Source organism: Zingiber officinale, chromosome 7A (genome assembly GCF_018446385.1).
Source record: "Zingiber officinale cultivar Zhangliang chromosome 7A, Zo_v1.1, whole genome shotgun sequence".
In the NCBI taxonomy this organism is placed as follows: domain Eukaryota; kingdom Viridiplantae; phylum Streptophyta; class Magnoliopsida; order Zingiberales; family Zingiberaceae; genus Zingiber; species Zingiber officinale.
The window spans coordinates 98978076-98999455 of record NC_055998.1 but is presented as its reverse complement, the minus strand read 5'-3'; the positions used below and the strand labels follow the sequence as shown (position 1 = coordinate 98999455).

Below are 21380 nucleotides of genomic sequence, written 5' to 3'. Positions count from 1 at the left end.
GTGTATTTAATATTTAAATTTTCATTCAATTTCAATTTTATTAGGTTAATTGAATTATCTTTCTTTAATAACTTATTTTTAAAGTTTAAGTTTTTATTAATTTTTAAATTTGAATTAATTAAATTGTTTGAATTATATTTCTTTAAAGGTTTATCTTTTAGCTTGTTATTAATTGTTAATTTTGAATTTTCTAGATTAATTTTGTTTAATATGTTATTTTTAACATTTAATTTTAAGTTTGTTAAGTTCGGTTTTGATTTTATCAGAGTGTTTGAGTTTATTCTTATATTTTCTTTACCTTTTAAGTTGATATAATTAGTAGAATTTATTAGATAAGTTTTATCTTTAATATTTAATTTTTTGTTTGAATTATCAAATTTGTTTAGGTTTAAATTCGAATTTTTAGATTTATTAATTATTTTAAGATTTTCTGTATTTTCTAAATTAATTATATTTGTTTTATTAGAAAATAGTCTAGGGGTATTTTTTGTATTTTCTGAATTAATTATATTTGTTTTATTAGAAAATAGTCTAGGGGTATTTTCTATATTTTCTGAATTAATTATATTTATTTTATCAGAAAATCTCTTAGGGGTATTTTTGCAGGTATTGTCATGTACGCTGATATGGTGCGTGAATGTGGGTCGGTGAGATGATCTGGCAAGAAGTCAAAGCCACAGAAGGGTCTAAAGTCACGCCAGCCTGGAGGCCAGAAGTCTAGCCCTCGTGGCTAGTCAAAAGTTACATCAGCCTGGAGGTCAAAAGTCTAGCCTCCGTGGCGAGGCCATCGTAGGAATCAAGAATCAGAATTACAAGGTCAAGATGCCGACGTACGTGAATAGAGTCAAAAGCTTCAGTCGTGGGACTGGTCAAAGGACCGTATTTACGAGGTGAGCCGGATCTGACCTTGAAGGGAGGCAAAAGTAGACCCGACCCATGGGATCAAAGTCGATTGAGGATCAGAGTCATGGGTCAGGTATAATCAGGGATTGTGCACGACCAGGGAGTCAGCTTATGGATTGGATGGGTATACCGAATAAAACTTCTGATGAAGCTATGCAGGTCGGGAACAAACCCAGCGTGCAGGTCGGAACGCTCATGCCTTGGATAACAACAAACAGATGTGGGTCAGGAAGCAGACCCAGCGTGCAGGTTGGGACGCTCATGCCTTGGATAACAACAGATAGATATGGGTCGGCGGACAGACCCAGCGTGCAGGTCGGGACGCTCATGCCTTGGATAACAACAGACAGATATGGGTCGGCGGACAGACCCAGCGTGCAGGTCGGGACGCTCATGCCCTGGATAACAACAGACAGATATAGGTCGACGGACAGACCCAGCGTGCAGGTCGGGACGCTCATGCCCTGGATAACAACAGACAGATATGGGTTGGCGGACAGACCCAGCGTGCAGGTCGGGACGCTCATGCCCTGGATAATAACGGACAGAGAGGGGTTGGCGGACAGACCCAACGTTCAGGTCGGGACGCTCATGCCCTGGATAACAACAAACAGATGTGGGTCAGGAAGCAGACCCAGCGTGCAGGTCGGAACACTCATGCCCTGGATAATAACAAACAGATGTGGGTCGGGAAGCAGACCCAGCGTGCAGGTTGGAACATTCATAGGAAGGCAGACAAAGGCGAGTCAGGAATCAGACCCAGCGTGCAGGTCGGGACGTTCATACAATGAACAAATGGTGGGAAGATGCAGGTGGGGAAGTAGATCTAGCGCGCAGGCTAGGATGTACATGCTTCGAATGACGCATACGAAGGTAGGTCAGGAAACCAGACACTACATGACAAATAGGCCTGCAAGGAATCGTAACCGCTTGTCAAAGAATAATCATAGCATGTCAGGGAATATTCTAACAGAGGGAGGCTCATGCTCTTCTCGATTCCTTCGCCAGCCTGTAAGAGAAAGCCACGTGTCGACCGCCGCCAGACAGAGCCTGACACCTGACATTCCCTGACATTCACCAGGTTCCAGAAACCTCAATTGTAGTATAAAAGGGATGCTTTGTCCCTTACGGAGGTACGCTTCCTCATTATTTTTTTACCAGTCTTTTACTTTTCTTGCTATCTCTGTGATTTCTGGGGAAAAAGTACCTGACTTGAGCATCGGAGGGCCTGACCCGGGGACTTTTTCCCTGGTTTCTGGTCTCTAACGACCGTGTGACCTGTCTGAGTGTGCGCAGAACAACAGTGTCATCATCCTGGTTCTTTCTTTTCGTATAATCGCTCGTGTGTACCTGTCCAGGGAGGACCTCGCTGACTCGGCATCTCAACGACTCTCCGTCAACTTTTAGCACAACAAGGCCCGCCTTCATCCGACTCAGCTTCCGGACGGGATCATACGATATTTTCACATATACTTTCAGACATATCCAAATTAACATGCACATATTTTAAGCTACTACTAGCGAGGCTGTTTTGATAAATATTACTAACCTTGAGCGCAACCCCTAATTCAGCAGGCTTCTCCGTTGGATCTGACTCGAGTTCGAATTCGCTTTTGACTTGATCGTCTGACTCCAACGGTTTCTCGTGAAGCTTGATCAACTGGGTCCAGAGCTTACGCGCATTCTTGCACTTTTCTAGTCTGCATAAAACATTGTTAGGTAAAACACTACAAATAATCTTACTTGCATTTTTGTTCAGTTCCGAGTCCTGAGAGGGTTTTCTCAATATTAGCACATAATCGAAATCTAAGCTTCCTAAGAAGCATTCCATTAATCGCTTCCAGTAGTTGAAATCTTGATCATATGGTGGTGGAACGTGGGGGTTCCGTCCTTCTAGAAGAGTCATTGAATGCTGAAGATGGAAAACTAAAAAGTGGTGCCAAAACTTGGTCTTGGATTAGCAGTGCGGGAAGAAAAAAATATAGTATTGCACTAATCTCGAGAAAAATAATAAAATATTAATAAAAATATTAATAAAAAAATATTATTTCAAAATTTTGAAAATGTAATATTTTATCAATACTAGGCAATGGTGAAAAGATGACGATGTATTTTTCAAAAACAGTTTTATTTTAAAGATCAACGATATCTAAATTTTTCTTTAAAAAATATCCCCTATGCCTGATTGGTGGTTGCACCAAATCAGAGCGGTACCTGCTCTGATACCACTTGTTGGATCGTGAAGTTTCGATAGAGGGGGGGTGAATATCGATTACAAAAATTTCGATAAGAGTAAGCGCAGCGGAAAAGAAAATCAATGCTAACACAGAACCAATTTTACTTGGTTCGGAGCCTGTGTCGACTCGTACTCCAAGGCCCGCACACGAGGGTGCTTTCGATGGGCAATTTACTAGCAATTCGATAACTATTACAAACTAATACAAGAATACTAATGAAAAACAAAGTAAAGCTATACCGACAGAAGAAGAAATTAAAAGAACAGCGTTTCGGAACTTCGCAGCGTTACAGGAGCGTAGGAAAGCAGATTCTGAGTTGTTGTTGAAGCTCTGCATCTGCCCCTTCTTTTATATGAAGCTCGGGGCGTCCTGGATCCCTTCCGGGCGCCCTGGTGAGACGTGGCAGGTCCAACCAGTGAGCTCCATGTGGCGACGCCGCGTTTGGATAAATTTTGCCTCCCGGCCGCCCGGACCTCCGAGCGCCCGGATCCCCTCCGGACGCTCGGACCACCTTTTTCCAGGGAGCACCTTTCCTGCAAAACAAGGTTAGTCCGAGACAAATATATAAATTATAACCTGCAAAACACAGTGTTAGTTCAGTTTATAATTTAGCAAAAAAGAGTATGACTTAGATTCCGTCTTTCCGAGACCGAAATCTAGTCACGATCTCGACTTAGATATCCGAAATGGATCTAAGCCGGATCGACGCCTAATGTTCCCTTCCCGGGAACGCGTCCTCACAGTCACTCCCTTCCATTAACTTACGTTTACTCACCTGCCAGACGTCCGGTCAGCCCTTCGACCCGTATGGACTTCTCGCCAAGCGTCCGGTCAGCCCGTCAACCCGCTTGGACTTCTTGGCAGCTATCCGGTCAGCCCATCAACCTAGCTGGACTTCTCGCCAAGCGTCCGGTCAGCCCGTCGACCCGCTTGGACTTCTTGCCAAACATCCGGTCAGCCCGTCGACCTGTCTGGACTTAGTCTGCACACTCGTTCAGAGTGTTAGATAACGATAAACCTAACTTAACCTGATTTGTCATTCATCAAAACCTGAGTTAGATCGTTAGTGCTAACTGCACCAACACGTGCTACCTCTACATGAAGTCAGTAGAATCAGCGCCTACGAATCAGCAAAGGAACTTTGGAAGAAGTTCCTAGAGCTACACGAAGATACGTCCGAAGCCAAGCTCACAAAATGAGATCTACTCTGAAACCAATTGACCAACCTACGGATGAAAGAAGGAGAGTTAGTAGCACAACTGCACGCCAAGCTGAAGGAGTTAACAACCGAACTTACGAATCTCGAAGAACAGGTAACAAACCGAGATTTGTTAAGGTATGCCTTAAATGCTTTCCATAGGACACAAGACTGGACGTCTATAATAGATTCTTATTACATTTCAAAAGATCTAGAAGTAAGTACTTTAGAGATTTATTTTCTACTTTAGAATTTCACGAATCTAGATGTGCAGAATTAAAAAGGAGCTCAGTCAGAACATTGCCCTAAATGCAAAAATAAAAGATCAAGACTCCAAGTATCCATCGACGAAGATAAAGTGGCGTTAATGGTAAGAAAATTTAGTAAGTTCATTAAATCTAATAAATTTATTAAGTCGCGGGCGAAAAAAATACTTTCGGAGCAAAAGGAAGGCCCGATGCTACAACTGCCAAGGAGAATGACACATCAAAAACGATTGCCCCGATCTAAAGAAGAAGGACAAGGGCAAAAGACCAACAAGATCGAAACACAAGAATCTAAAGGCCGCATGGGATGAATTGTCGTCCTCCGAGTTCGAGATTGAAGCCTGCGCCGGATTAGCTCTAATGACATATCACCAAAGAGAAGATGAAAGTAGCTTAGAGATGAGCATCGATGAAGGGTGAAGATCATCATAGGAAAGTTACGATGAAGGGGGAGCATCAGAACATGAGATAAGTGAGGTACATGCACTATCTCCCAAGCAATCTTTTGAATTTATCAAAATACTTTCCAAAAATATGTGCAAATTAGAGAAAGAAAGTGTTGATTTAAAAAAACAATTAGTTAATGCATGTCCACTAAAATTGTTTGATAATTTAGAATTAGAAAACAAAAAATTAAAAACACAAATTGAAAAACTGAAAGATAACCATGCATGTTTTAACTATATTTAAAAATCAAAGTTTAGAAAGTATGGTAGAATTAACTGGTATATTAGGAATCACTAAGGATAGATCAGGAAAATCCCTAGGAATCATGTGCCACATACATTTTAGTGAATCCAATCGAAAGAAATTTATATTGGATTCCTAAATCTTATTTAGATAATTAAATAAATTTTTGTTTGGATGTCTTTATCTTATTAGACAAAGTAATGTATGCTAGAAATTTAATTTACCTGATTTATTCTTGACGACAAAATCAATCATTTTTGTTAACTTTCTAGTCAATTTTTTTCGAAAATGACATTTTAAAAATATTTCGCAAACTTATTTTTAGAAAAGTTAATTTTTAATATTAAAAATTCAAGAAAAAAAACTCTAGAATTTTAAAATTTTTTAGTATTCTACAATATATTTTTCATATTTAGAAAATTTTCAGAGTTGAAAAATATTTTTAAGATTAATTTTCACAAAACTGATTGTTCTAATGAAATAAATCAATTATGTTCATTAAACCAATTTTTTTGTGAATACTTTTCTACTGATAAAACTTATTCTATTTAAGTTTCACAAAAAATTTTAGGATTTTTTCAAAATAGATAACAAATTTCTAAATTATTTTTGTCGAAACAAAAGATTCATTAGTAAAGATAGAATATTTTTTAAAATTATATCTAAAACACGTTAGTTTATTGATAACTCTTGTTAAGTACCCCTAGAAAAATATTTAAATTTTCTAAAAGTTTATTTTATTTTGATGTGATCAAAGAGGGAGAAATATAAGTACAAGCTAAGGGGAAGTAAGAATTTTATTTCTTAATTCATTACAATATTTGATTCTAATTGCAACATCTTTACATAATTTATGATATTGCATTTTTAACCCTAACTTGAACTTGGATTGATGCACGTCAAAAACGGAGAGATTGTAAGTACCCCGTGGTAGTTTTGATGTGATTAACCAAGTTAAGTTAGGTTCTGTGTGTATTTGATCCTAATGTCTAAATGTGCAGGAGCTTAGAAACACAAGAAGTCAAGCGGAAGATGTAGCTAGCAAGAAAAATGACACTGGAAGGGAGTCAATGGGCTCGATACATCCGAAGGACGAGATGTTGTAGAAGAATACACCGGCGGACGAGAAGGACGTGCGTGGCGATCCGAGGAACGAAAAGCTTGGGAGGAAGACTGCTCGAAGAGAAAGCCAGAGTTGAGTCCGGGTGAGCCCAATTCCGGATGGAAGAAATCACCTCGGTGATCGGAATAGTGGAAAAGCAAACGGAGAGCTATGGAGCTGCTGGAGACGCCCTCGCACCTTTTTGGTGGAAGGCGCCTTCAATCCGTTGAAGGCACCCTCGTGCCTTTTTGGAAGGCGCATTCAACCCCCTTGAAGGCGTCTTAGACTGAGCAAACAGTAACTGTTAGTGAAAATAGAGTTTTATCTTCACACGGATAACGCTTGCCACACTGGAGGCGCCTTCCAGCCTATTGAAGGCGTCTTCAACCCTCGGATAAGATTTTTCAAGAGCTATAAAATAGCCTCTGGAGCTAGGAAATTAACAACAAATTCTGTATTAACTTTCCTAGTCATTCTTAAATTGTTAATGTGTGTAAAAAGCTTTTCCGCCTTCAACGAATGAGATCTTCTAGTATTTTTCAACGCCTTGGATTAACAACCACTTAGGTTGTAACCAAGTAAAATTCCGACATTTTACCTACTCTTTTTAAGTTATTATTTCTTTTATTATTGTTATTTTTATTGTACTACTAATCAAATTAAAAGAACGAGAAAGAGTCATTTTTTTTAGGCAATTCATCACTCTCTTGTCGGCCTCGTTATACCAAAGGTTGATAAAATATTGGACAAAGAAAGACTTAGTAATTTAAAGTCAATCGAATACTAATCAAGGATGAGTCCCTAGCAAGTCAGAATTGACATGTACTAATCATAAGAGAAAGTTTAGAAGACATGAGGGTCCCTTGGTATAAAGGTACTCGGTGTGAATACTAATGTTCAACATTATGAACACTATTTAGGGCTTCTACTACAATGTTTAAGATTTTTCTACTGTTTTTATGGTTTAGAGTTTCTATTACAATAACAATCAGCCGATAAACAATGACGATCGATAGTTATTGTAGCAAATAAAAAGTTACGAAATTAATTGATCAAATTGATTAATATGGATTAGTTGAATTGAGCAATGACTGTTGTTATTGTAGTAACTTGACTGATCCTTATCAAGAGAGTTGATCAATCAACTATCGTCGTTGTTTGAATAAATAAAAAGTCTGTTGCTCAATTGACTGCTGTCGCTATTCGAGCAAATAAAAAGTTCAAAACTTGATTGAGAACCAAGCAAATAAAAAGTTCAAAACTTGATTGAGAACTTGATTGGTTGCCCATAAGTCGATTGATGGCTTTGCAATAGCAAATAAAAAATTTCTGAGTTGACTATGACACTCAACTATTTGAGCGTCAATCGATTGAGGAATAATAACAATCAATCATAGTCAAACCAAAGTTGATAGGAATTATTTTACACAACGATTTCCATAATCAGCTCCAACTTAAAAGTTATAAAAAAGTATTTTGAAAATATTTTCAAAACCGATTATTGAAGATTTTAAAGGAGAATACTTTTTCATTTCTAGACTTCAAGAGGTAATCCAATGACAAACAATGAATAAAAGCAAAGATTTAATTTGTAAATCATTTCAGTTATATTTGATCATTTTCGTATTTCAGTTATTGCATTGCTTGTATAACAACATATTGCCTAGTTTAAATTTAATAATAAAAATATAAATAATTATTTGTCAAATAATTTTAAAAGAGGTAAGACTAATTTTGGTTTTAATTTGGTTTCTACAACCTCTCCCTTCAAAATACTCACTTAAAGCCTTCGAATAAAATATACTTATTACAATTTAACTTTGTATTACTTCTCAATACTTGAGACGTGAAGTTAGAGATGCACTTAACTTAATTATGATTATTTTTAACTCCATTAAGAATTTTATTTATCATTATCTTTTTCAAACTGCTTTCTAGTCCTAAGTAAATGAACCCAAGCATTCATGAACAAACTTGATGTTCGACTTGGTAAGAATTTATTTATATTCGTTCAATATATATAAGATTAATTAAACAAACAAGCTTGAACAGCTCGTTAAGCTAAACAAACAAGCTTGAACACATATGTGTTCAGCTCGTTAACGTTCGTGAACAATGTTCGTGAACAACGTTCATGAACAATGTTCATGAACCATATTCATTAATAAAGCTCTTTTCAATATGCTAAATAAACAATAAAATAAAATAAAATAAATAAATAAATTTAAATTATCAAACTCAATATCCAATCAAACAACTAAAACTTTCAAACAATCAAACAAGCTTGAATTGAGAGTTTGATAACATCTAAATGAACCAAGCTCGAACCAAGCTCAAGCCAAGCTCGAACCAAGCTCAAGCCAAGCTTGAATTGAGAGCTTGATAACATCTAAACGAACCAATCTCAAGTCAAGCTTCAAACAAGCTCAAGCTCATAAAAAATAAACCAAGTCAAGTTTGAACACTCATTTCAAAAGATTGGTTCATTTTAAGCTCGGCTCGGCTTGATTACCTTATCAAACAAGCTTGAATACCCCAAAACTCAGCTCGGCTCGGCTTGTTTACAGCTCTAGTCCTAAACGGGTCAGAGAAACAATAAAAAGAAATGCCACTTTTAATGCTCTTTTTTTAAGTTAAAACGAGATTACATTGCCATATTATTAACTAAAACTCATCAAAAAATAATCTGACAGAAAAATTTCTTCGTGAAAAAGAAAATCCTCACCTTTATATGATATCTGACGGTCTCTAAATGGACTCCATTTTAGACTAATTTTTCAGATTCCAAAATATCGCTGATGGAAATCCACGGCTCGTTTTTGTACCCCAGGAGTTCTAATGCTAAGCAAACAAGTACAGCACAGATTTCACGATAAAGTTCAGTTAAATCCAATCAAACAGACCGCTGTAGCCTAAGTAGAGGATAGGAGCAAATGAACATTTAAACGACAGTTCTTAACTGTTGCAGTATCTCATCGACCCATTTCTTCTTCTCGTCCAGGCCAGCAAGGTGTACCAAAAAGTCCCCATCAGAGTAAACTCCTGCAATAGCATGGCAACCATTTTAATCAATCAGTTTCCTGTATGAGTAAGAACTGAGCGGCGGGACTACCGTTCCAAGTAACCAGAGGGGACGAAATAAAGCGATAAAAATATTTCCAAGAAGGAACCCAAGGATAGGAGTTGAACAGGCACTGCATCTGCGATGTGACAACATGGCTGTGCAATTCCTCCTCAGGGAGGCTATCAATTAGGTACTTCAGTGCTGCATTATCACCACTCTTGGTTGAGCCAAACTGAATAAAAGATGTTTGATTCCACCAAGAGTCTAAGAAGTCCTCGCTCCATTTTGATTGTCGAATGAAGAAAACTCCTATACAGCAAAACCACAAGAAAGTGAAAAGCCTGCATTTTGGATTAAAAAGTCATATTCGAAAGGTGGATATGCTATACAGTGTTTGTTTGCCTGTACCTAAAGCTGAATGGAGTGATTTGGAGTTATTTGGCATTCCACAACTACAATTCATTTTTAACCCCCTCCTCCCATAAAGAAGGGTAGAGAACAGCAGCAAGAATACTTTGCACTCTGCTTCCAGCCTTCAGGGTATAATATCCTCTTGTTCCCTTTCTAAATGTGTCATTTGGAGTAGTGTTAGAGCCTGTCACTTGAAATGAGTGTTGAAAATAAGCTACTTGATTGCATTTGGATTTTATCATGTTTATGAAGAGGTTCACGAATTGTTCGAATTGTTACTTTATAACCTAAACAAAGTTCTCAACTATGTGGTAAATGAATCCAGAAAGGTGTAGTGTTTTCCAGAGAATGACTCCTTGGAAGCTAGAAGTAATGGAAACTAAACTCTTTTAGCTTTCCAGCAAGTTATAAATCATATTCAAATTTCCAAGGAGGCTGAAAAGGGTGCTAGTTAAAAGTGTCATCCTCGAAGTTGAATATTGAAACTTGTGTTTTTTGGGTTTATCCATATGCACTCAAAGCCCTCATTTATAATTTCTTAAAGGTGTGAAAAATAAAATGGCATCCCTTATTATCAAAACCAAGGAAGGGTTACCCATTTGATTTTTCATCAAAAGGGCACCCCAATGCAATCCTAATCCATAATACCCCCATTGAACAAATTTTATAATAGTATAATAAATCTCATCGGTTTTATTCATTTTCCTTGGTTCCCTCTCGTGAGAACCTTTCTTTCCAGAATCTCCCCTCCAAGCTCTATATCCTTGCTTGTCCATCGAAGGCGCCTCTCCCACACTATTAATCTCATTTGGTCATCGGCTAGAAATCATTTGGTCATCGGCTAGAAATCATTTGACAGTTCAAATCTATGGTTTATCTGCTAATTGAAAGAATTACACTTTAATCATGTATGCACAAAACAAATTTCAAATCAAATACAAAAGAAGTTCCTTGACCTACAACCCTTTGCACCATTTCCCAATCGAACTTTCAGATATTTTTCACATGGATGGAGCTGAGTTATTGAGGTCACAAAACGTACGTAATTGTGCAATAGAGGGCTTTAGCTGGGAGGTTGGCATCCAGACCCTTACATGGAAGAAAAAGTAGATGGACGAAAGAAAAAAAGAAGTGTAGATGTGAATAAAAGGAAGGATATTTCTTTTGTTTAATCCAATCATTTTCCAATTATCATCAATCCTCTTCTCCATCATGCATAGGAAGCATGGACAAAACTAATTTTGATGCAAAAATGTATTCCTGACCAATTATTATTAGGGTGAAGCTACTCTAACTACCTCTTTCCTCATTAATTGGTTGGCTCTCAAAAGTAAACTTTTGCACAACTTTCAGTATTCTTTTAAGTACCCACTCTCAAGATGGACTCCTAAATTCTCTTCCTAATAGTTTGGACAGATGGTGTATGATATTCAACCCTCCACTCAACATAAACTTTGAGTCAAAAGCATAAAAATATGGATATCTTTGTTGGATATCCCCTAAACTTTTTTTTTTTTGAAAAGAGGATATTGAGTGACCATAGCCACTCCTTTTATAAGGTAACTTAGATCATACATGAGACATAGATAGAGCTGTTCTAGAGGTTTGAACAGATCCATCAAATTGAGACATCTATCAACGTTTGGAACAGAAAACATTCCTTACAATTAAAACTAGGTTCTTGTTCTCTAAGGGCATCTCCAATAGTTAGAGTCGTATAATAGCTTTTTTGTAGTCTCCAATGTCACGTTAATGCCACATCAAAAATATAAAAATCTACCACTCTCTCCACAATCAAATAACCTCCCTACGACTTTTTCGTGGACTCTATATTATCAAATCACACATGTTTATTTATTATTTTTTTCATTTAATATCTCTATGTATAATTTTCATCATTAATTACTGGGCCGTCTACATTGTTAATTTTGAGAAGAAGGAGCAGCTTTGAAATTTCACCACCGCTCTTAAACTACAAACCTCAAACCTTTCCTCCATAATGGTTAGAGCTTTTTTCTTCAGTTTTTTCATTTCACAAACCTCTTTAACAACCTCTCATTGGAGATGCCCTAATAGTATCCATAAGCACGCATCTACACCCTTTGATTTGATTCATTCTAATATATGGGGTCGAAGCCATTCTTGGTTTAAGTACATTGTAGTTTTCATTGATAACTACTCCTAAATGGCATGGTGTTTCCTAATGAAAGAGTAAAATTTTCGTTGTATTTTCTTCTTCTATGTCAAGACTGAGAGCCAAATTGGTGTGTCTTCTAATGTTTTTTGCAGTGATAATGCTAGAGTATTTCTCTTATTTCTTTTGAGCCATAATATTCTTCACTAAACTTTCTGTCAACATTTGCCATAACAAATCAATGAAACATGGAAGACAATTCACACTGAGTCAACATTGCTCATACATTACTCCTATATATATACACACCCCTTTTTCTTTATATGGAAATGCACTTTTTGTTGCATGTGATCTTACAAATTGGGTGTCATCCTTCACTCTTCGTGACCAAATTTCTTCTATAATTTCTTTTCCCAAGGATGTTATATATTCTCACCCTTTATAGGTATTCTATTTTGCCTACCTTGAACATCTAGGATCTTCTACACAAGATAAGTTATCTCCATGCTTTGTCAAATGTGTATTTTTTGATTATTTTCGTCTCAAAAAATCTATTACTCCCACTCTCCAGAGTCACATTGTCTTATGTGACTTTTATTAGAGTTGACTTCGATCTTTATCTCTTCAGCCTCTCCATCTAAGTCAATAAAGGATAATGTTCTTATTCTTTTCTCATTGTCACTTCTCATGACTCTTACTATTAAACCCCCATTTTGGACCAGCCTCTTCTGCAGGTGTACAATTGAAGATCAAGACACAAGCATTCTTTAGCACTTTCTAGTGACTCTCTAGCCTTCGAGTCATCTGCCACAGCTGCAGAACATGCTTCTAATTTATATCTTCTTTGTTTCAATGAAGCTACTAGAAAAATGTTATCCTTTACATCAACTTCTATTTTTTTTATCCAGTGTCATTGTCACCTAAATATTATACCTTTTTCCATCTTTAGCTTCATAGTTAGTTCTTAGAAATGTCCTTCAGTATTTTCTTTACCTTCCATGAAAATCTATGGGGAATGCAATTACTCTCCAATCGGCACTGTAGACTAGTTGAAAGCACACCTAATGGCTAAAGCATGGACTCATATTTATGGTGCAGATTAACTCAACACATTTTCCAAAATGGCTAAGATCACTTTAGTTTGTCTCTTTCTCACCATGGCAACGGCTTTTCATTGACATCTTCATCAAATCAGCATCAAGAATGCTTCATGGTGATATTACTGAGAAAGTTCTTATATTACTGAGTAACCTTCAGAGTTTATTGCTCAAGGGAGGCTGACCTAGAGTTCAAGGTGAAAAGAAACCATTATATAAGTTGAAGCAAGCTCTAAGGGATTGGCTTGGAAGTTCAAATCGATCTACTCAGTATGGCATGACTCACTTAATATGTTATTGCATTTATCAGGTAGTGTTTCCCTATTGTTTATATGCACGATATTATCATCACTGGTGATGATTTTATTATGATCATATAATTGAGTCTGTCACTACATCAACGTTTTTCCAACTATAAAGGCTTAGGTTGACTCAGTTAATTCCTTGGTATAAAGGTTGATATTAGTTATATCTGTCAACGAAAGTATGTAGTTGATATGTCTGAAAAGTTTGGCATGTTAAGGACAAAATGTATCGACACACTTGCAGATCTTAACACCACAATCTTAACACCACATTAGCACTAGGATAGGAGGAATAACTGTTAAATCCCAGAAAAATATAAAAGTCTTGTAGTAAAACTGAACAACATTAGAGTTATACAACATACCATTACAATTAATGTGATGAATTTCTATAACCTTCATGTCATGAACATTGAGAAGCAACTTTGAATTCTATGGTCCCTCAAGAATGTTCCAATAAAAGGTCTCTTGGGTAGATTCCCCTCAAATAAACGATCCACATTATCATGATCTTGCTAATATAATCCTCAAGGACCTCACAAATTTTGTAGGATTAAATAAGTTGAGTTTCCATTATTGTGGACTTAAATGTACATAAATAATACACTTGTCATATTCCATATTGAATAATAATGGATAGTTGAGGGGACTGACTAAGTAATTGGTTTGATTTTTCCCATAACAGTTTTATGGAATCTTTTATAGGTCCAATAATGATGCTACTGGCAACATCCTCTTCCCCCTTGCAATCTTTTAGAAGATTTTGTTGGACAATTTTCGTTGCTGGAGATATTATGGAAATTGCTGAATTGAAATTAAGATTCAACTTCAACTTATCTGTTGAGTGATCTGAGCTGATAATCTCAACTACGAAGTAGGGAAGAGCCCAGCCCAACCGAGCTGAGTACTCCTGTCGAGTCCAAGTGGCCAAGTTGGAAGAAAGAGTTGTCGAGGCCTACGTGATGCAATTTCCTTAACACAGATTTGTCCTTCGGTTGTGTTTCGAGGTTACGATGGACGTCCATTTCCCAGGATACAACGGTAGCAAAAATGCAAGAAGATTTTGGGGAAACGGTAGCAAAAACTTATTCAACTTTTTACACACATGAAAGAGAATCTCTCCCCATGTATTTGTTCATAACTATAGTGCTTGTGAAACAATATAAACCAACAACCTTGCCTTGAAACTTCCAATGTGGGACTAAGGTTTCATTGACAATGAAGACTCCTCCTTCCTTTCCACCGCTTTTTCATTTATATTTGTAACAGATTTATCCCAAGCAAGTAACAAACTATGAAAAAAAATGTTCTCTTATGATAAAACATTTTTCAAAGTAAATTTCCTCTGCAAACACTAAAACTTTTTAGGTTCATCTAAGACATACAAGAACGGTCAGTTTCCAATATTAAATTAGTGGCGGCAGAAACAAAAGGATACATATATGTTCTTTCCATACCTAAATTGGGAAATCTTGCAAAGTTAAAACTTGAGAGAAGGAAGGAAATTTGAAAAAGAAAAAAAAAAAGTACCTGAATTTACTCCATTGAAGTCCTTTGTTACCACCAAATCCGGTGATGAGTGGAAGTCTCTGTGACCAATTGCTGCGAGCAGAACATTCTCCTAGATATATCCCATAACTATCAAATTTATTTTACATAGAAGTCTATTGAAATAATAATTTTGTACCTAAGATAAATTCAAACAGATCTTACCAATGACATATTCGGGTTCGTCACCAATGTGTCCTGTACAGCAAAAAAAATAAAAAAAACAAGAACGAAGTAAACGCGTAGTTCAAGAAATGTCTTTGTAAACATTCGCCACAGTGGCTGGAGGCTACTCACAGCGTCGTTCCAGAAGACCCAATCGTAGTGAGGGAGGTGCGCTCGTACTGCCAGTATCTTGCTCCAGTTCGGCGGACGACTACGATCCACCAGATCCCCCGCATCAATGTACCGATACCCCATCTGCGTCGCGTACGCCTGCTTGTTTCCCTGCGTCGCTGCCCTCAACCCTTGGAATGCCTGACGCCGCCGTTGCGGGCCGCCTGCGCCCTCGTCGGAGAGGCTAACCATAGCGATCCGTCGGGACCGGCTCGCCGCGTCTTCAGTGGGGAATCCCGGAGGAAGCGACATGCACTGGCGGCCGAGGGAATTGGCTAGGCGGAGGAGGGCGGCGGTGGCGTGGAGGGAGAGGAGGACGAGGATGAACGCAGCGGTGGCGCCGAGCAGGATGAGGAACCGCATTGGCCGGGTGCGCGATCGGTGCTTAGCCCACCGCGACGGCGGTTTCGGTGCCATCCACAAGCTCCCGCTCCTCCTCACTACCGACTAGCTGTCACTGAGCACCGCGAGTAGTTTGCTAAAGACAACGAAGGGCAATGACCGACAGCTCCACGATCACATCAGCCCAAGACGCTACAAGATCAAATGTATCGGTAGGACAGGGAGCACATTTTGTCCCGCTTCCCCAGAACAAATAGCGCGCCACGTTTACGAAATGGCTGTGGTCCCAGGGATAACCTCCTCTTTTGCTGATGCTGACGTTAAAACCGAGAGCGATAGAGAGAGAGAGAGAGAGGGAGGAATTCTTTAGTTGCTTTTTATTCATATCATTCGCATCTCACCGGTTTGCAATGGGCTTACTAAACTCGCCAAAAGAGGAAGCACGAAAGCATTCAAATCGAGATAGAAATGATCAGTTAATGGCGTCGAGAACAGCCCCGCCGATCTCATTCCCATCACCGCCGTTGCACTCTCCACGCTTAGCTCCGCTGCTGTTCCATGTCTCGGCCGCTGCTGCCTTCTTCTTGAACTTGTGCTCTTTCTTCGCCTTCTTGATCTTCCGGCTGGACGAGGACACGGAGGTGCGCGATCGCAGCAGAGAGAGGTGGTGCTCGCAGTAAGGATGACCGTCGACCGCCGCATTCCTGCATTGCCACCTCTTCCCGTCGCTCCTCCTGCACGTCGTCGCCACCTCGGTCGAGCCCCTCTTCGCCGCCTGATCCCTCGCCTCGCCCTCATCGCTAACAGAAGCACCACATTCAGCAAATCAAAAGAAGACTAACCAAAATAGAAAGCCAATAAGGAAGGAGGCTTTGACAGCCAATGTCAAAAAAGAAGCATATCTGATACTTCATCGCTATCGCCTTCCCCGCGTAATCGGCGCTCCCTTCTTCCTGTTTCGACTCCATCAGCTGCTCAACAGATTGCAACAAACATTGCGAAGCAAAAAAAGATAATGCAGGCGGATACCAGATCAATATGTAGGTTCTCAAGACAACAAAGAACGCAGAGCATAAACAGGGATCCAATACCTCGAGCAATGTCGGAAACTTGAAGGAGGAAGGAGGAGGAGGAGGAGGAGGAGACAGCCCAGTGCCCATCATCATCTTGGCTGCTTGCTTCCGTATCCTCATTGCGGTCGATCTCACTCTCCCTCGAAGTCTCCGAATCGCAACTCTGAGCAAGGAAGATAGGGGCTCGGGGTTCCTTGTCGATCTGCTCAGCTAGTCGCCCTAAACCCATCCATTTATAGCAAACCATCTCCGCGAAACGAACTCTATTCCATTTGCTACCTCAGTTCTTCAGTCACTTTTGCTCGATGAAGCTGGGCCGGGCCTGATCCGTTGACCCGAAAACCATATCAAGCAGGGCACGAACCCGGTTAGAACATTTAAAAAATATAAAAAAAAATAAATATATATTAATTTTTTAATTTTTAATTTGTTTTGCAAGAAAAATCGAAAGGCGCCTCAGATTTTACAAACCATTTTCAAAACAAAATATCAAATGGTGTCCTTCCCTCTCCCATAATTTTATTCCGAAATTATCCCTTAACCTAGAACTTTGTTATAAGAGTTATCCGATAACTTTTACAACGTGTAATAACTATCATATAATTTCTATAACATGAAGAAGTTATTAGGTAGAAGTTACCTAGTAGTTGCTACAATATATTAAGAATGATTTTATGATTTAGGATTTATACCACGTAGAAGCTACCCAGTAGTTATTACAATATATAGAAGCTATAAAGTAGTTGCAGCAACGTATTTAATGTGAGTTTAAAATTTAAGATTTACAGTTTAGAATATTTGAATATTATTATATCAAAATATCTTTCACAACTGTTTTAAAGTTATTTGGATGAAGTTTAAATAATTTAATAAAATTGATAAATAATATTTTAATATAATAGTATTCAGATATCCTAAATTTTAAACTTACACTAAACACGTTATAACAGTTACTCGGTAGCTTCTATATGTTGTAGCAACTGTTGGGACCGAAAAGTAGCTAGGGGGGTGAATAGCTCGTCGCGTGCTCACGGTCGGCGTTGCTTGTTTCTTCAAAGATGTGCAGCGGAAATGTACAAGGAACAAAATACAACGCTAACAAATGGATTTTACTTGGTATCCACCTCACAAGAGGTGACTAATCCAAGAATCCACACACTCACGCACCCTCCACTATGAAACACACTCCTCTACGATAACTACCGAAGGCGGAGAAGCCTTTACAAACTCTCAATACAAGAAGAAAGGAAATGATATGAAATACAAGTAAAAGCTTACAATAAGCCCTAACCCTAACTTCTCTTCTTGCTTTTGATCCGCCTCTTGACTTGGAAAAACCTCCAAGAATCTTCAAGAACTGGCGATCTGAACTTGAGAGAGAGTTGTGGAGTCGCTGGTGAAGATCGGAGATGAATCATGTAAGCACTGCTGAAGGAATCGCTCGCCTGCAGCTAAATACGACGCCAACGGTCGGATCCCGATCGATTGGATTGCTCCCAATCTATTGGGGAGGCTTTGGATCTATCAACCGATCGATCCAAAGTGCCTCTGTGCTCTCTGGAATAGCCTGGATCGATCGGCTGATCGATCCAGGGTTTATCGCGCACAAACAGCAGCTCCCAATCGATCCACTGATCGATTGGGACCTTTGGATCGATCCACGGATCGATCCAAAGGGGTTCTGTTCTTGGGGACTCACCTGATCGATCAGCTGATCGATTGGGCATGATCCAATCGATCGGCTGATCGATCCAAATCTGCTGGATCGATCGGCTGATCGATCCAGATCTGCTGAATCAATCGGCTGATCAATCCAGATCTTGGTTTTTACCCAAAAGTAAGTCCAAAGCCCCCTAAACCAACATCCAGTCAACCATGATTTGTTGGTACATAAAACCAAGCATCCGGTCACCCTTGACCAGCTAGGACTCTCTCACCAAGTGTCTGGTCAATCCCTTTGACCCACTTGGACTTTTCTCCTCTTGCCAAGTATCCGGTCAATCCCTTTGACCTACTTGGACTTTCACCAGATGTCTGGTCAACCTTGACCCATCTGGATTTCCCCGTGCCTGGCTTCACTCACCAGGACTTCCTTTCTACCTAGCTTCACTCACTAAGATTTCTCTTCTGCCTGGCTTCACTCACTAGGACTTTCACCTAGCTTCACTCACTAGGATTTCCTTCTGTCTGGCTTCACTCACCAGGACTTTCACCTAGCTTTACTCACTAGGATTTTCAGTCAAGTATCCAGTCAACCTTGACCTACTTGACTCTCCTTCACAATCTCCCCACATAAACAATTGCACCTGCAATGTTCATGTGTTGTCTACAAGTATTGTCAAACATCGAAATCAAATCATCAAGACTCGAGCTTGACTCACTTCAGGCACAATCAAACAGGTCAACCTTGACCTAGGGAATATTGCACCAACAATCTCCCCCTATTTGATGTTTGACAATACCACATGTTAAGTTAGGAAATTAGGCTAATCCCATAGCCTCAACTCCCTTCATGTCAATATCTGAATGATGGTTCCCTCCATTCTTCTCCTTTTCTAGAGGGCAAACAACCCCTTTAGGTACTGAAGGCCTAACTTAACCATGCATTCTCCCCCTATTGACACACATCATAACCATGCCCCCATATTTGGGCACACATCAACCACAACCTCTCCCCCTGAAGAGTTGCTTATCGTTGTTCACAACTTCACTCGTTGTGATCAACATGATAATAAAGATCTCATACCCTTCATTATCATCAATGCTCACCCTTGAGCATTAACCACTTGAACAACCCAAATGAAGGTCTCATACCCTTCATTTTTATCAAATACTCATCCATGAGCAAACTCCACTTAAACAATGAGGATATCCACTCCTCATTAATTTCAATGCCCAACCTTGAACATTTTCTCTAAAAGAAGGTTAAGCAACTTCCAAGGTTCATGAAAAATTATTTTCATGTCTTTAAAGAGTCCCTCCCCCTAAGGACATGGTGGTAACTTCTGTCATTGCACCAACAATGCATTGGAATCCCTAAACCTCTAGGAAACCCAAATTTAGAAGTTTTGAGGTTCAAAAATTCAATATTGAAACAAACCTCAACCTAAACTTTAATTTAGTCTTTCTTAACCAATACATCCTTGTTTTCAACACGAAAACACCCTTTTTATGTATACAAATGTATTTTTAAGGGTTTGGAATGGTTACTTTGACTAACCATGGTTCAAAAATACTGAAATCAGGCTTTACCAGCTAAAATGAGCAACTTCGATCGATTGGAGTTGGGTCCCAATCGATCGGACCATGCTGAATCGATCCACTGATCGATTCAGGTAGTGTGGATCGATCGGTGGATCGATCCAGTAAGCTACTGCTCGCGGGATTTGCCTTCCCAATCGATCGCCCGATCGATTGAGGCATTCCAATCGATCGGGTCATCGATTGGAGTTCTGATAGTTGTTGAAATTCCATTTCAGTCAGCTTCAGAAACCCCTAGAAAATTCTACAAAAATCCAAAAATTGTGAAAATTTGTGTAGACATTATTTAGGGCATATTTTATCATGGAAAAATAGTTTTCTAAGAAAATAATTCATACTTTCAAAGATTGACACAAACTTGAAAACTTACAAAAACTTTAGTGTTTTCTTCAAGTTTGTGTTTAACTATTCAATGGCGATTACTATCAAAAGATAGCCTTCACCAAGGTTTTCCAAAATCATTTTAAAAATATTTTCAAAACCAATATCCCACCATGTTCCTTGGGCTTAATGCACATGTTTTGTACATTAGCTTTCTCAATGATGGGAAAACACATAACTATGTGTTTTAATAAACTTAAAACTCAAAAGAATGCACTAATTCAACATCTTGAATTTTGTTCATCATCGTTACATCTCACTTATATCTAATGTGCACTAAAACACATACAAGTAATCTTATAGGTCTTTGTGAGATGTAAATTTTGGTTTTGCCCTAATCTAGGGATCATGCATATCTATCTAGGCATTTTGAGTGGTAAACATCCACCAAGGATGTTAATTGTTAATTCCACTTGTTTATAAATGTCTTTTGTCCTTGATTTTAAGGAAATAAACATAGTGCATGATAATGTTAAGACATATATCAAAACGAAATAATTTTTAAAAGAAAATTTCCTATAACTACATGATGTATGTATGTCATAACATGATATTTTTTATGTTTTTCATAATAAAATGTGAATGCAAAAATAATCATGATGTCATGACATATAATGGGCAAACAATCATGGCAAGATTTAGCATAAATAAAATATACCTAGATTATCTATCTAAGTATCCTTAAGCACATAGCTAATCCTAAAACTTAAACCCTAGATTGCCCAAAGTGCTTCAAGAAAGTGTCAAAACCTAAATTGGCATTTTTAATTCTCTTGATTAATTTATGCCGATTGAAATTAAGCATATTCCTCAAGTGTTGGCATATTTCATTTTTCCACAAGAGTAGCACTTTAAATTAAGGCTTAGATTTACCTTAAATTACTAAGAAAATACCAAAATCCCAACTTGGTATTTCTTATATTTTCCCAAATTGTGCCAAATAAAATTAAAATCAATATCTTCAATTTTGGCACACTTTACTCTTCCAAAGTGTAAATCATAAATCTATTTCATTTTCAAAGGTTAATAATA

General features: G+C 38.4%; 2 protein-coding genes across 2 annotated transcripts; both read right to left on the bottom strand.

Annotated features, from left to right (window-relative positions):
* Positions 1 to 9102: 9102 nt before the first annotated feature.
* LOC122001878 (probable alpha-1,6-mannosyltransferase MNN10) lies at positions 9103 to 15809 on the bottom strand. The gene is made up of 6 exons (XM_042556854.1): positions 15253 to 15809; positions 15121 to 15153; positions 14938 to 15028; positions 9509 to 9769; positions 9357 to 9438; positions 9103 to 9237 (listed from the first exon to the last, which is right to left on the bottom strand). Exons 1-6 carry the CDS (start codon positions 15706 to 15708, stop codon positions 9174 to 9176), a joined length of 987 nt encoding a protein of 328 aa, XP_042412788.1. The 5' UTR covers positions 15709 to 15809; the 3' UTR covers positions 9103 to 9173.
* Positions 15810 to 16003: 194 nt separating this feature from the next.
* On the bottom strand, positions 16004 to 16910 carry LOC122001879. Its single transcript, XM_042556855.1, has 3 exons — positions 16725 to 16910; positions 16543 to 16604; positions 16004 to 16433 (listed from the first exon to the last, which is right to left on the bottom strand). Exons 1-3 carry the CDS (start codon positions 16824 to 16826, stop codon positions 16106 to 16108), a joined length of 492 nt encoding a protein of 163 aa, XP_042412789.1. The 5' UTR covers positions 16827 to 16910; the 3' UTR covers positions 16004 to 16105.
* Between the last annotated feature and the right edge of the window lie 4470 nt (positions 16911 to 21380).

Excerpts from the sequence above, each read along its gene's own strand:
- LOC122001879 (XM_042556855.1), bottom strand. The coding sequence starts at position 16,826 with ATGAGGATACGGAAGCAAGCAGCCAAGATGATGATGGGCACTGGGCTG. Across the intron at positions 16,605-16,724 it reads AGTTTCCGACATTGCTCGAG|CTGATGGAGTCGAAACAGGA; the intron begins GTATTGGATCCC and ends TCTGTTGAGCAG. Across the intron at positions 16,434-16,542 it reads GGGAAGGCGATAGCGATGAA|CGATGAGGGCGAGGCGAGGG; the intron begins GTATCAGATATG and ends TGCTTCTGTTAG.
- LOC122001878 (XM_042556854.1), bottom strand. The coding sequence starts at position 15,708 with ATGGCACCGAAACCGCCGTCGCGGTGGGCTAAGCACCGATCGCGCACC. Across the intron at positions 9,439-9,508 it reads CCCTCTGGTTACTTGGAACG|GAGTTTACTCTGATGGGGAC; the intron begins GTAGTCCCGCCG and ends ATGCTATTGCAG. Across the intron at positions 9,238-9,356 it reads GTCGATGAGATACTGCAACA|CATTAGAACTCCTGGGGTAC; the intron begins GTTAAGAACTGT and ends TTGTTTGCTTAG.